Consider the following 12,630-nt stretch of genomic DNA (forward strand, 5'->3'; position numbering starts at 1 on the left):
AGTCCTTTTCAGTCAGCCATTCAGCAATTACCTGACCAAAACCTGATAGTTAATAGTGCAAAACACAGATTGTTTCATGGGCCACAAGTCGATTTTTTCCGACACAAAATGCTTCCAGTTCAGAGAAAGCAATTTCCTTAGAACAATTTCCTCAGGTGCACTTCTTTTCTCTCTTTGTTCCTAAGGGTTTTACAATGTAGGTTAGTGGTGAAGTTGTTAATTTTCTTTCAAAGTGGAGCATTGCCTTCTCTAACAACAGTGTTACATGATTTTATGGCATGAAGTTTGTCTAAGTCCTTGTGCCCTCTTTGGCAAGGAGAGCACAGTCTGTTCTCCTGAATACACTGCCAGGGTAATGTGGAAGTCTGGTAACCCCTAGGCTGCAACAGGAACGTGAGAGAAGGGGCATGTGCTCTATCCAGATACCTAAACAGGCTTCTCTGACTTTGACTGAATTTCTTTCTCTGTTGGGTGTTTCTGAATGTAAGCATCCATTTTTTTGCATGTAAATTGCATTTTTATTACTGTGAACAAAATGGGGCCTTTTTTTATCTTTCTGAGTGTTGGACTTCTTAAGGAGAACATTTTAATAATGTAATTTAGACTTTCTATTATTATAGAACAGAAACATTGCCAGATTAGATTAAAATATTCAAAGAGTCTGATTTTTCCGGTTTATATACTGGTTTAGGTTATTAGGGAACTTTTAGGATATTTGCATGCAATATATTTTATAGCTTATAATAAAAAGTAACAAATTCTAGATTTTTCCTTTCAAATGCCATTTGGAGTTTCAGGAAATCATGCTATAGCTACAAATGCAATTTTGTAATCCCTATGGCTGAAAATTCCTATAAGGCTTTTGCTAAAAGAACTCATTAAAGGAGAAAGTTAAGTCTACATATCTCAAGGTGCAAACCAAAATTGCCTAATACTATCTAAGTAACAGAGCAGTTCTAAAAATGTGAAAGCCGTTTTTCATCTCACGTTGCTGCCTGAGGAAATCTGAACTGAATGTCAAGATGTAACTACTCCCAACATAGGTTATCCCTCATGGTTGAATGCTGCCCAGCAATTAATATTAGTGTCAGCTGTGGCCTCTCAGTGAATCCATTTTCTTGTCTTCTCTTTCTGGTGATTTTTCTAATATGAAAAACAAGTCAGGTATTCTAAGAGAACTTGACTCACAAACTTCTATGTGTACTGTATAGGTTCAGTATTATTTTGGGAGAGAGATGTTTCCACTAGATAACAAAAGGAAAATCGCACACAGCAGTCAAATGCTGTTTTTAATGAACTGTAAAGGGGCTTATGAGGGCAACACTTGGGACTTGGAAGTTTGTTTTGTAAGGAATGTGGGATTTCAGTGTGACTAGGAATTAGTCTTATCAGTGGCATAGCATGCACATCAGGAGGATGTAATGGGAAAACATTTCTTAAAGGTCCTTTGATCAAATTTCTTAAGAAAACCTTACAGAAAACTTCAAAACATTAGCCCTTTTGAACTGAATGTGAGACTTGGGGTCAAAATGTAAATAGTGAAGGCTTGTAAGCACAGAATTTTCTTCCCATTTTGAAGTTTCATTGGGTTTTGGATCAGGATAATTCATTTCTGTGCCTAAAAGGTGTGACCTCACCCAGCCCCCATGCCTTTTTTTTTTTTTGCCCTTGGGAAAACTAACCCAAACTGAGAGGTGATTTCCAGGGATCGCAAGATATTAAGTTATGCAATATACTACTAAGGTACTGAGATATTATTAATATAAGGGCATCTTAAGGATAAATTGATGCCTAATCTGCATGATGAGATACAACCACCCCTACAGCATAGTGTGGAATAAGGGCTTTAATTCCAGTAGGCAAGTGTTGTGGATTTTGTTTTCTGATTTGATGCAAACTTCTCTGCAGTCAGTTAGCCCTCTTGGTCAGAATGAAAATACACCAAGGACTATGCCAACAAGTGTGTTAGGACCAGCAAATACGTTAGGACAAGAGACAACAGGCAGAAACTGATGCACAGGAAGTTCCACCTGCATATGAGGAAGAATTTCTTTACTGTGTGAGTGACCATGCAGTGGAACAGGTTGCCCAGAGAGGTCATGGATTATCCCTGACCAGAGATATTCAAGAACTGCCTGGATGCAATTCTGTGCAATGTGCTCTAGGATGGCACTGCTTGAGCAGGGAGGTTGGACCAGATGTGGTCCCTTCCAACCTGACTGATTCTGTGATTCCATGAGAATTGTATTTTTTTCAGATCATATTATAGCTCGTGTCATAAAGTTCTACTGAATGGATGAATCCTGTAGAGACTTAGATCTATACAGGGAGCCACAGTTATGGCCTTGAGGTTCTGCACAGCTTTAAGGACCAAGTAATACAGGTCTGTGTGGATTAAGACTGTATTTTAGCACAGATCATGGCCAGTGATTACCAGTATGAGAGAGATGCTTCCTAACCTAGCTGGGAAGTGTGTAGACAAGTACTAGAAATGATGAATTTCAGCAAATATGTTTCTTTGAGATGACATTTCATGGTACATACATACATCATACAAAGTAGATAGCCTAAGGTCAGGGAAGCATTTGTCTCCTCCCTAATCACTTATCTCCTGGCTGCTCTCCTCTCACCTTGTCTGTTTCTAGAGAAGGTTTTTGAAAGACTTTTGTATTGTCTGAATGCATAATGTAAAAGTTTGGTGAAAACTGAAAAATGTTCATGTGTGGGAGGAGACTCACTTCTGTATCATCCTATTCTTATTGTAGTATTTTGGCAATTGTCAGTGTTGTAATATGGCAACAAACTCTTAAATGCATTGTCTCCTTTTTTCCCTGTATTATTATCAGATTGTCATTCCAATCTTTTCTCTTTTTAATTTGTGTCTAACTTTTTTAGCTCTTTCCACCACTCTTGTATTTCCTTGTCTGCTAATTTTGTTCCTTTATCTCATTTTCGCTTTCTTTTTCTTTCAGAAAAAATCTGAAACATGAAGTTGTAGCATGGACTATAAACTGGTCAATTATTCACCTTTATCTCCACTTAAATGTCACTGTCAGCAGTAATAGGAGAAGGGGAACTTTCTCAGGAATGCTGCATGCAGTGACAGAAGATGGAGGTTACTAATACTAGGGCAGAACAGCCTTTAGAAAAGGGGCTTGAGAAATAAAAGTCTGCACCAGTACACCAGTAGTTCTATGTAATTGTTGGTTTATTTTATGTCCAGAATGTTAGTGACAACAATAACAATTGTTTTTCTTTTTTTTTCAGCAACAAGAACAAGACCCAACTAACTTATACATTTCCAATTTACCACTTTCAATGGATGAGCAGGAGCTTGAGAACATGCTGAAACCATTTGGGCAGGTTATCTCCACAAGGATACTGCGGGACTCAAGTGGGACAAGCCGTGGTGTTGGCTTTGCAAGGTACTTCAGTGGTGTTAGCCATGCTGGAAGCCTTTTTCTTTTTTTTTTTTTTTTTCTTTTAAATTGAAAATGCAGTAATAAGCAGAAAAGGCAGAAATTATTGAAAGTTACAGAGTTTTGAAGGAGAAGGGAGATCCAGATGGAGGTACCCTGCAGGCGTTTGTTAGTTCTTCCTTTTGTTAGTTCTTCACAGCAAATATGGCTGTGTCTCATCTTGCTTAGATGGCTAAATCTGAATCTGTTGCTTACTGGACAGCTATCTGGAATAAGAGTTCACTCTAAACCACTTCCTCCTCTTCTTTGTACTTCTCCTTTCATCCTCTGTCCCTTAACCAGTAAGCAAGAGTTATGCAATGCTTCACACAGACTTCTTCTATGGGTTTTCTGGTTTTTAAGATTTGAATCCAAGGCAGGAGACCCTAAGGAAGAACAACATCTTCCCTGCACCCTCCCCACCTTTTTTCTTTTCCTTCATTGGCTTCTTGGAGAAAATGAACTCATCATTGCCCTTTGAACATTAGCCCTTTGAATTTTCAGGATCGTTAACAAGATGTCAGCTGGCAAAGAAAATATTTTTATTCACTTACAGTAAATCTAATCTTAAAATATTTGACTGCTTGGTCAAATATCTCACCCAAATCAACAAGAACCAGTATTTCCCATAAATTAGTAGATACCTCCTAAATATTCTGTCCTTGTGAGTCTAATTTTTCTGTAGTTAATTGAGTTCTTTTTTCTGTAATCTCTTTGTCAAAGCCTTTTCTGTGCCTTTCTAGTATTTTTCTATTTAGGACTAAGTCCTACTTTAAACTTGGTATGACAATCAAAATTTAGAGTGTTTAAATTGGAGATGTCTATCATCAAAAATAGGAGCATACTTTGAGCAAAGAATTGGGATCCTCAAAATATGTTGTAAAATCTCTGTGAAGTCAAATTCAGTAATTCAGATGTTCAGCCAATATTACAATAGCTCTGTATTTGAACAAATAGCAGAATCTAAAATTAGTGTGCAGAAAAGGACCGAACAAATTGTATTTCCTGATGAAGCCAAAATTTTTAGGGGCTGGTTGTCCTGTGAGTTGGCTATGGATATTTCATAGCACTGTGATTTTTCTTTTTTTTTCCTCCCTTTTTTTTTCTTTTTTCTTTCTCTTTTTTTTAAAATATCTCTTCTCCCTCCCTCCCCTCTGCTGCTTTATTAGCTTGTCAGACTGTCCAGTTTCAAGAAGGTAGAACAAAGGAACAGACTTAGAAATACTAGGATGATATTCATTTTTTCAGAGTGCAAACTCAGCGAGTTTAGGTTTTACCAAAATTTATTCTGTCCCCTTTAAATAAATCAACAAGTATTTGTAATATTTTTGGTGTAAGATTAATTGGGCTTTTTTTTTTCATTTGTACACTTGTATTTTATATGTAGCTTTCACTTTTTAGTACTATGAAGGGCAGAATTCAGTAACACCTAGGCTAAAATTCAGTAGGCATTTTGAATTCATTCAGTCTCTTGTCCCTAAACTTGCTTACCAACTCTGCCTTGAATCAGTTGTGTGGTAGGAATGCTTTTTTCTTCAATGCTCTCAGGCACATGGTGGATTATCAGGGATGTCCTGCAGGGCCAGGAGTTGGACTCGATGGTCCTTGTGGGTCCCTTCCAACTCTGATTTTTCTGTGATTCTGTAATGTAGCCAGAAGAGTTTTAGAATCAAATGAAAAGTCCAAAAGATTTGTGTGTGTCTAAAACTTCACTTCTCTTGAAGGGATTAAAAGACATTAAGTTTAAAGTATTTTCTCAGTGGTTTCTGTATTATACATTTTATGTTTTATATACACATAAGCATGAAGTTATTTTTATATACATATTTATTTACAAATATATAAATAGTATATGCAAGTTAGAGAATAAGCTATTGCTGTTATATCTAATTAGAACTGATTTCTTTCTGCAAGGTGAACTTTTTTCTTCTATTGGAACATTTCTGGATAAATATTAATTAAAATTGTCCAAGAAGGTTGTAGACATTAAATAAAGATTTTAATTTCTTGCCTTTGGGAGAAATTTATTAGGTTAATTAGGGGTAATGTACTTTATCAAGTCCAGACTTGAGTCTGAAACTACATTATGTTGTTTGTTTTGTGTGAGACAAACAAAAATTAGATTTCTTTCATGTAGATCCAACAATCCAGAACTTCTGCAAATTCTCTGAAAAGTATTTTTGGAATCATGAGGAAAACTTGTTCTGTGTGTCATTTTGGTGATTTTTGGTTGTTGTCTGATTGTATTTTGTCAGGCCATTTGAATTAAAAAGATGCCAAGACTTAGTCATTTTTAATCCTGTTTCTTTGCTGATGTGGCCATTGGCCTAATTGGTGGATATGAATTACAGACCTTAATGAACAAATACAAAGAAATTATCTGTTCAACATTAACCAAACATCATCTTGCAGACAGCTGCAAAATACATTCTTTTAAAATAAACCTTGTTATACTTGCACATCTCAGTCATCCATTACAACTTAGTTCAAGCTAGCAGTTAGGACAACACATCTGCAGTGCAATGTAAGGATGTAGCTGTGACTTAAGGAGCCACTCCTAGCTCACCAATAGTCTGCTCTGTCTATTAAGTCTAGTTTTGACAGCCTAAGTGCCCAAACCTGTTCAGGGTTTGGATACATTCTTAAGTAGGCATCACAGTGATTTTGGTATTGGTTCCTGTTTTGAAGGTAACTTGGAGACAATTAAGTAAGTCAGGTACATCACTCAGTTGAGATGATGTGTGTAAGCTAAAAGCTGCAAAGTCAGTTTGGGTCATGTGGTCAGGTATGTTTATATTTTAGTTTATTGTTCTTAAACTGTACAGACATTTCAGGATCCTCTATTAAGAGTGGCATTAACCTTTGTTGTATGCATCAAGGACACTAAGGATTCAGTTATGAGTGATAGTGGATCAGTCTTTCTGCTTCTTTAAGACAGCAAAGGTACTTTATATTGTAGCTATACAAGCTGCCTAATTTCTAAGTAAATAAGAGTACTGTATTTTCAGTTTGGTACTGACATTGGACTTGAAGTGCATAAAATGTTAGCTGAGTTTAGTTTTACCTTCTGAAATAGTATGTTCATAGAAAACATCTTTCTCTTGCTCACACATAGGTAAGCAAGCCAGAAGAGTGTAGCAAGAAAAAGCAAAAAACATGCTTTAAGAAAAATCACAAACATGTGAATCTGGTTGAGTGTTTAATTAATGTAAATTATTCTTTATTTTCTTAGGATGGAGTCAACAGAAAAATGTGAAGCAGTGATTGCTCATTTTAATGGAAAATTCATAAAGACACCAGCAGGAGTTTCTGGTATGTTGCATATATTTCTAGCAAGATGTATGAATGGGTTATTGCTTACACAGTGGAAGCCTGTCACACTGATCGTTGTATGTGGCTTCTCATTCAGAGCCAGGCTTATTAAAATTAAACTGTGTCTTGTTGGATGACTGTAATACTTGCTCACTTGGAACATAGTATATCACTTTTCTATTGTAAACCTTTTCTAGGAATTGAGTAGTGTTCTCTCCTAGCAGAGAGACAAGCAGCTAAGATGTGTTAAGACAGCTATGTGCAAATTTGCATCCTATGTAATCCCAGCTGAAGTCAGGATACAAGTATGTGTATCAGAACAGAATTTCACGTATTGTCCATGGACAGGGCTTTTTTCAGAGGAAAAACATTGTCTGTTCTTGTCATCTGTTGATGATTTTTTCAAAGTAATTTTGATTAGGAAAAAACAGAATTTGCGGCAGTGTCTTAATGCCAGGCACTGTCATTCAGTAGGGAACTGCAACCCTCAAGTCAGTGTAGGTTTCAAAGTGTAAGGAGGCCAACATAGAATGCTGTTTCTAGAAACATTGTGCAAGGCAAAATGCAGAGAATGCTATGTAGTACAGTTTTGTTGTCACATCAAGTTCCTCATCAGTTTGCCTGCTTTGTCAGCACTGTTCCTAAGAGACAAAATGTATATTCCATAAACACTTAAAAACAAGGAAGGGAAATTTAGAGCTGCAGAGTAAAACAGAAAGTAAAGAGAACAATAAAGAAGGAAGGAATACATGCCTGACATTCCAGACAGCTTTCAGTAACCATTTTGTTGAGAATCCCAAGTGGGAATTTTACAAATTGCACCGTTGATGTGGTTGCTGAAGCTGCCTTTATCCTGCTGGTGAAATGTTCTCTGCAGCCAGACCCTGTCACCGAGGAGGAGGGAAGTAGCCCTCGGCAGGCAGACAAGAATGTGGCTTGTTTAGTAAAACTGCATACATGCCTCGTCCCCGAAAGATTGCTCCAGTTTGAGGCAGTCTGTGCTGCAGTGAGGGTGGAAAGCTGCTTCAGAGCACAGGAAACCACTCCCTTCAGCAACACTAATCTAATGCAGGATTTTTACTTCCCTTGTTTGGCTTTTGCAGACCCTTTTCAGTGGGATTAATTGCTGAGATTATTTAGTTCAAACTGTATAACAAAGTTTTGTTAAATTTAATCGCTTTGTTACATTTGTTTATTACATTTAGTTAAAATGTTACAGTCCCTATGTATAAACAGACAGTAAAGGCAGTGAAAAAGCCCCTGTTAACAGAACCTTCTATTAGTGCTTTTTAGTTTGTTAGTTTTTATTTTCACTTGCATTCTCCTGTTCTCAAGGAACGAGCCATCAAGCATGTCATTGCTAATCATGCCCTGTCTCTGGTGGGCCATTGCTGAAGCTGGAGTTGCACCTTTATATGATCAGGTTCAACCAGGTAGAAATACCAAGTTACTGCATGGCATTGTAAGAATGACTTCGGAGTGTGGAGGAAACATGTACCAGGAAAATTTGATTCATTAGTGACAAGAAATCTGCACAGAACTGGCCATTGTCTGAACATGGATGCTAAAGAGTGGCCTCAAGATGTAATTCACCTCACAGAGCTTAACTTCTAATGCTTGGTTAGCAAAGTTGTCCAGGCTCTGTCTAGAGCAGGTAAAGACACACATCTCCAGAGACAGATGTTCGCTTTCCTGTCAGCTGTCCGTGCTGCTACAAAGAGGGTCTAGATCAGTCACTCAGAAATAGATAACTCTTAAGTGTTTGAAAGTCATTTAGGTGAGATGAGTCTCAAGAGATAATTAATCTCTTAAATGAGAATCTCTTAGAAGAGATAAATAAATAGGTGAATAAGGGTGTCATGATAGTCTTGTTTTTTAAAGACCTTCAATTTTGTCGTGAGGGTGCAGCCTCTGCTTTTGCATGCTGGTGCTGTGAAGTTTCATTGCTCCTTGAAAAGGTTTTTATGGAGTTCAGGTTCTTTCTGGAGTTCTTCACCACACAGCAAGCACATGTCCAATGATGCAGTCTTATTAGAGAACTCAATTTATGCATAATAATCTGCTGCAGTCTGCCAAAATGTGGACAGAGTCATGGGGCAGCTGTGATCTTGGACTACCTGCATGCTGGTGCTGTGAAGTTTCATTGCTCCTTGAAAAGGTTTTTATGGAGTTCAGGTTCTTTCTGGAGTTCTTCACCACACAGCAAGCACATGTCCAATGATGCAGTCTTATTAGAGAACTCAATTTATGCATAATAATCTGCTGCAGTCTGCCAAAATGTGGACAGAGTCATGGGGCAGCTGTGATCTTGGACTACCTGCACAGAGAAAAGTGGATGTAGTGGGAAAGCTCTTGGACAAACAAAGGTTAGGAAAATGTTTTGAAATAGATTAGCATCCTTTGAGATTATAGAGGACCAAGTTCAAATACATGTAAAATAAAATCATAGAACTGAAACTGTGTTTAAGTTAAAATACTGTGTCCTAGAAACTTGGCTAAAATCAGCAAGGGGAGCTGGCTCTAAAAACACTGTTATCAGGATGAAGAGGGTAGGAGAGATAGGCCTGTAATGAAATAGGTGTGGGAGGAAGAACATCTGTTCAACAAAAACATGCTTTCATAATGCAGTTTTGTTATTTTAACTAAGTTTGGATTTGAATGGAAGAATGGGTTAAGCAGTTATAGGAAGCATAGTTGAAACCTCCTCTGGAACATGAGAAGACAGCAAAAAAACCTCTTAAGAATCTGAGAAGGCGAAGGATAGCAGAGGATGGTCACAAACATGTTGACTGTAGAGTTGAGTGAGTGACTGGGCATTGATGATGCTAAGCAAGCCGAATGCAGATGTAACAGGCTATTCAGGCTTTATTTAGCTTAATGAAATATATTCAATATTTAGTGTGTCTTCAATAAAGAAGAGAGGTTAGCTCAGAGGGCAATTCAAAATGCACTGCAGGTTGGTATAATACTAAAACTCCTAGGAATGATATATTAGTTTCACCATTTGTTCTAGTTGGGGCTTGTACTTTTTAATGTAAGTTATTGTAATAGTTTGTTGTGTTCTATGAACTATAAGTTCCTCTCCATTTCTCTCAGAACTTTAATTTTTGTACTTTATTCTCGTCAGCTGAGTGTTTATTACATGATTGCTAGAATCTTGAAATAACTTTTGCGTTTAGTTCTACTTTTCTCCTTAAGGAACTATTGTTTTAGTGAATAATGTGATATTTAAAACTTTGGATTCTCTTGTGAAATGTAAACCTCATGACGTGAATTGGAGGAAACAGACTAGACTAGTGTAAGGAGCCAGGACACAGCAGATGAGTAGTGAGAGTAAAGCAGTATACTTAGCCTCTCTTTGCTAAAGATGATACTTAATGTTCACTGTCTCTTTTCTTGTGTTGGATCCATAATGATTGTAGAAATGATCTGCTGGGCAAAGTCATGTAAGGCATCTCCTTCCTGCCCCAGTAGTGTGTAACTGCATGATGATACATGAGAAAAATTGTATAAATAATCATGTAAAGCAGTTGTGCTATAGAATACATGAAGTGTTTGTAACTCTGAGTGGTTTTGTCTCTCATATTAAAAGTGAAAAATGTGTAAGTTGAAAAGTTAGGAAGTTTTATGCCTGTTCTGTAGGTTTTATGGATTATTTAATATTTCTCTTATTGAAAGAGAACTTTGGTAATTCTATTTTAATGAGTGTAAGGTAGAGAGCATTTTTTGCTGAGCAGCCCATGCCAATTTTGCTTCAGAAATGGATGATTATGGTGATAATCCAAAAATCATAGGTTGTCCGTAGGTCTTCCTGCTTACGTTAAAGATATTGGTCACTCAGATTCAGATTCTGTTTTAGGGAGGAAATTGAAAGGGTGAGAGCACTGCTCCTGCCTGTGCTCTTGACTAGATCAGTAAGAGTTCTACCAGGTATGTTAGACACTACTGTTTGAAATTATTCTGGTCTTGGATGTCTTTCCTAGTGCAAGGGAGGAGTGAAAATATAGCCTTGAAGTAGCTGTCTTCTGGCAGTCATTTTCGAGTGGTTTCTATCTACTTACCTTTACAAAGTATCCAGCATTGAAGATTTCTATACTGTGAATTTAACCCACTTGACTAATTTTTAGTTGTCTTTCACAGATCTTTTTTAAATAATCTATGAGCCACAGCCTGAAAAACACTGCTAAAGGGTGTCAAGAGGTCACAGTGCTGGTGTTACTCCTGATTGTCACACTGAAGGCAGAGGAGCCAAAATTTGATTCATTACATCAAGCATTACAAGCTTTTACTGCTCTAATTCGCATAGTTAACGATTGCTGCTTAGTTTTAAGAAGCAATAGGAATAGAAAAGAAAAATGCTTCTTAAAACCCTTTAAAATATACTTCTGTGACAAATTATTAAACCTTGTTTAAATTATTAAAGAAGTGTGACCCTGAGCATCGTGTTTAAGCAAAGATTAGGGCTGTGAAGAGTGTATGTTTGATTTATCTTTAAACATATAAAGCTCCCCTGATCCTGGGTTGCACAATTTCTTGTTTGATTCCCACAGCCTTTGGCAAAAGTTTCTAGGTGTACAGGCTTGCACTATCATTAAAGCAATGTTTTAATGTCAGAATTTATTAAGTTCCATATGCTTTGCACTAGAAAATAAGCAATGAAAGTCACTAAAAGATGCAGCTTAATAAAAAACTGACTAGAATAGTATTTTTTAAACTCTTTTGTTGTATATTTTAAGTTTCAAAGGAATAAAGTTGATAAAATTAGCTGTGTAGAGTCAAGGGTGTAAACACAAAGTCCAACAATGAACATCAGTTTTGTTCTTGCATTTTTAATATCACCTGGTACATATTTGTATAGACACTGAACAATGTAAACCTGAATTCTAAAGTACAGGTGTGCACACAGTGTATACAGCAGAGAAGAGTTTACTCTCTGTACTAATACTGCATTCACAATTCTCTTCTGTAAATGCATTAACCCTAAAGGAGGGTGATTCGGGGCAGGAGGAGATGGTCATCACTTTGCACAGTTTTAAAGTCCTGACCTGCTGTTAAAGCTCATGATTGCAGATCACCTCCATAGCTGCAGCTTAACAGGCATCTGCAAAACATTGGGAGTGTTGGTTTTCATTATTGGGTGTCTAGTAGAGTGGGCATGTTAAACAGGGTTTCTTAGCTGCAAAAGCTTAAGTCCACTGTAAGTCATAGCCTTTTACATCAGCTATCTCTCAGCTGTGAATGCAGCTCTGAATGTTTATACTCTGCCTTTCTGTCTTGCACATGCAGACAAGGCACTGAATGATTAATGATCCACTTCATCACTAGGCCTGCATAGTTCCCAGCAATTAAACAATAAAAATGACTCTCCCTTCCTTCCTGGAGTACAAAAGATTGCTTGACTGGTCTTTAGGGCTTTTTGGAGTTTCTCGTTCAAATATTTATCTATTATGTACATGTTATGTGCAAGAGAATATGCTCCATATTTGTGAAAACTATGATGAAAGGTAAGCTGAAGAAACAAACTCCAGATTGAATTTTGGAGAGAGTAAGAGATACATTCATTCTTTGGTGGGAGGGAGATCAGTACATCATACTTGGCTCCCAAGAAGGTTTATCTCTTTCTCATGACCCTCCCTTTGATGATCGCTAGTCAGTGTGTTCTTGAAGGAATGAACACAGTAGTACTCAGGTCACATGTATGGAAGAGCAGCCAGAAATTGCAGTTAGGCTTTCAATTGGAGCAATCCCCATTATCAGCATTCAGATCTTGAACTGGAATCGGGGAAGGCCAGCACTATAGAGCCTGCTCACAGCAGCTGATGCTATTAAATAGATGGTCTGCATTGGGATTTTTAATGTG

The 12,630-nt window shown here is 37.3% G+C and overlaps 1 protein-coding gene across 1 annotated transcript in view; it reads left to right on the top strand.

The window, feature by feature from the left end:
- RBMS1 (RNA binding motif, single stranded interacting protein 1) overlaps nt 1-12,630 on the top strand; it is a gene marked incomplete at its 5' end in the record, with an annotated part of 41,282 nt that overhangs the window by 11,642 nt on the left and 17,010 nt on the right. The window contains 2 exons of the mRNA XM_009072803.1: nt 3,268-3,425; nt 6,691-6,770. Coding sequence (XP_009071051.1) covers nt 3,268-3,425; nt 6,691-6,770 — 238 coding nt within the window. The remainder of the gene's footprint in view (nt 1-3,267; nt 3,426-6,690; nt 6,771-12,630) is intronic.

Source organism: Acanthisitta chloris, unplaced genomic scaffold (assembly GCF_000695815.1).
Source record: "Acanthisitta chloris isolate BGI_N310 unplaced genomic scaffold, ASM69581v1 scaffold30244, whole genome shotgun sequence".
Classification (NCBI taxonomy): Eukaryota; Metazoa; Chordata; class Aves; order Passeriformes; family Acanthisittidae; genus Acanthisitta; species Acanthisitta chloris.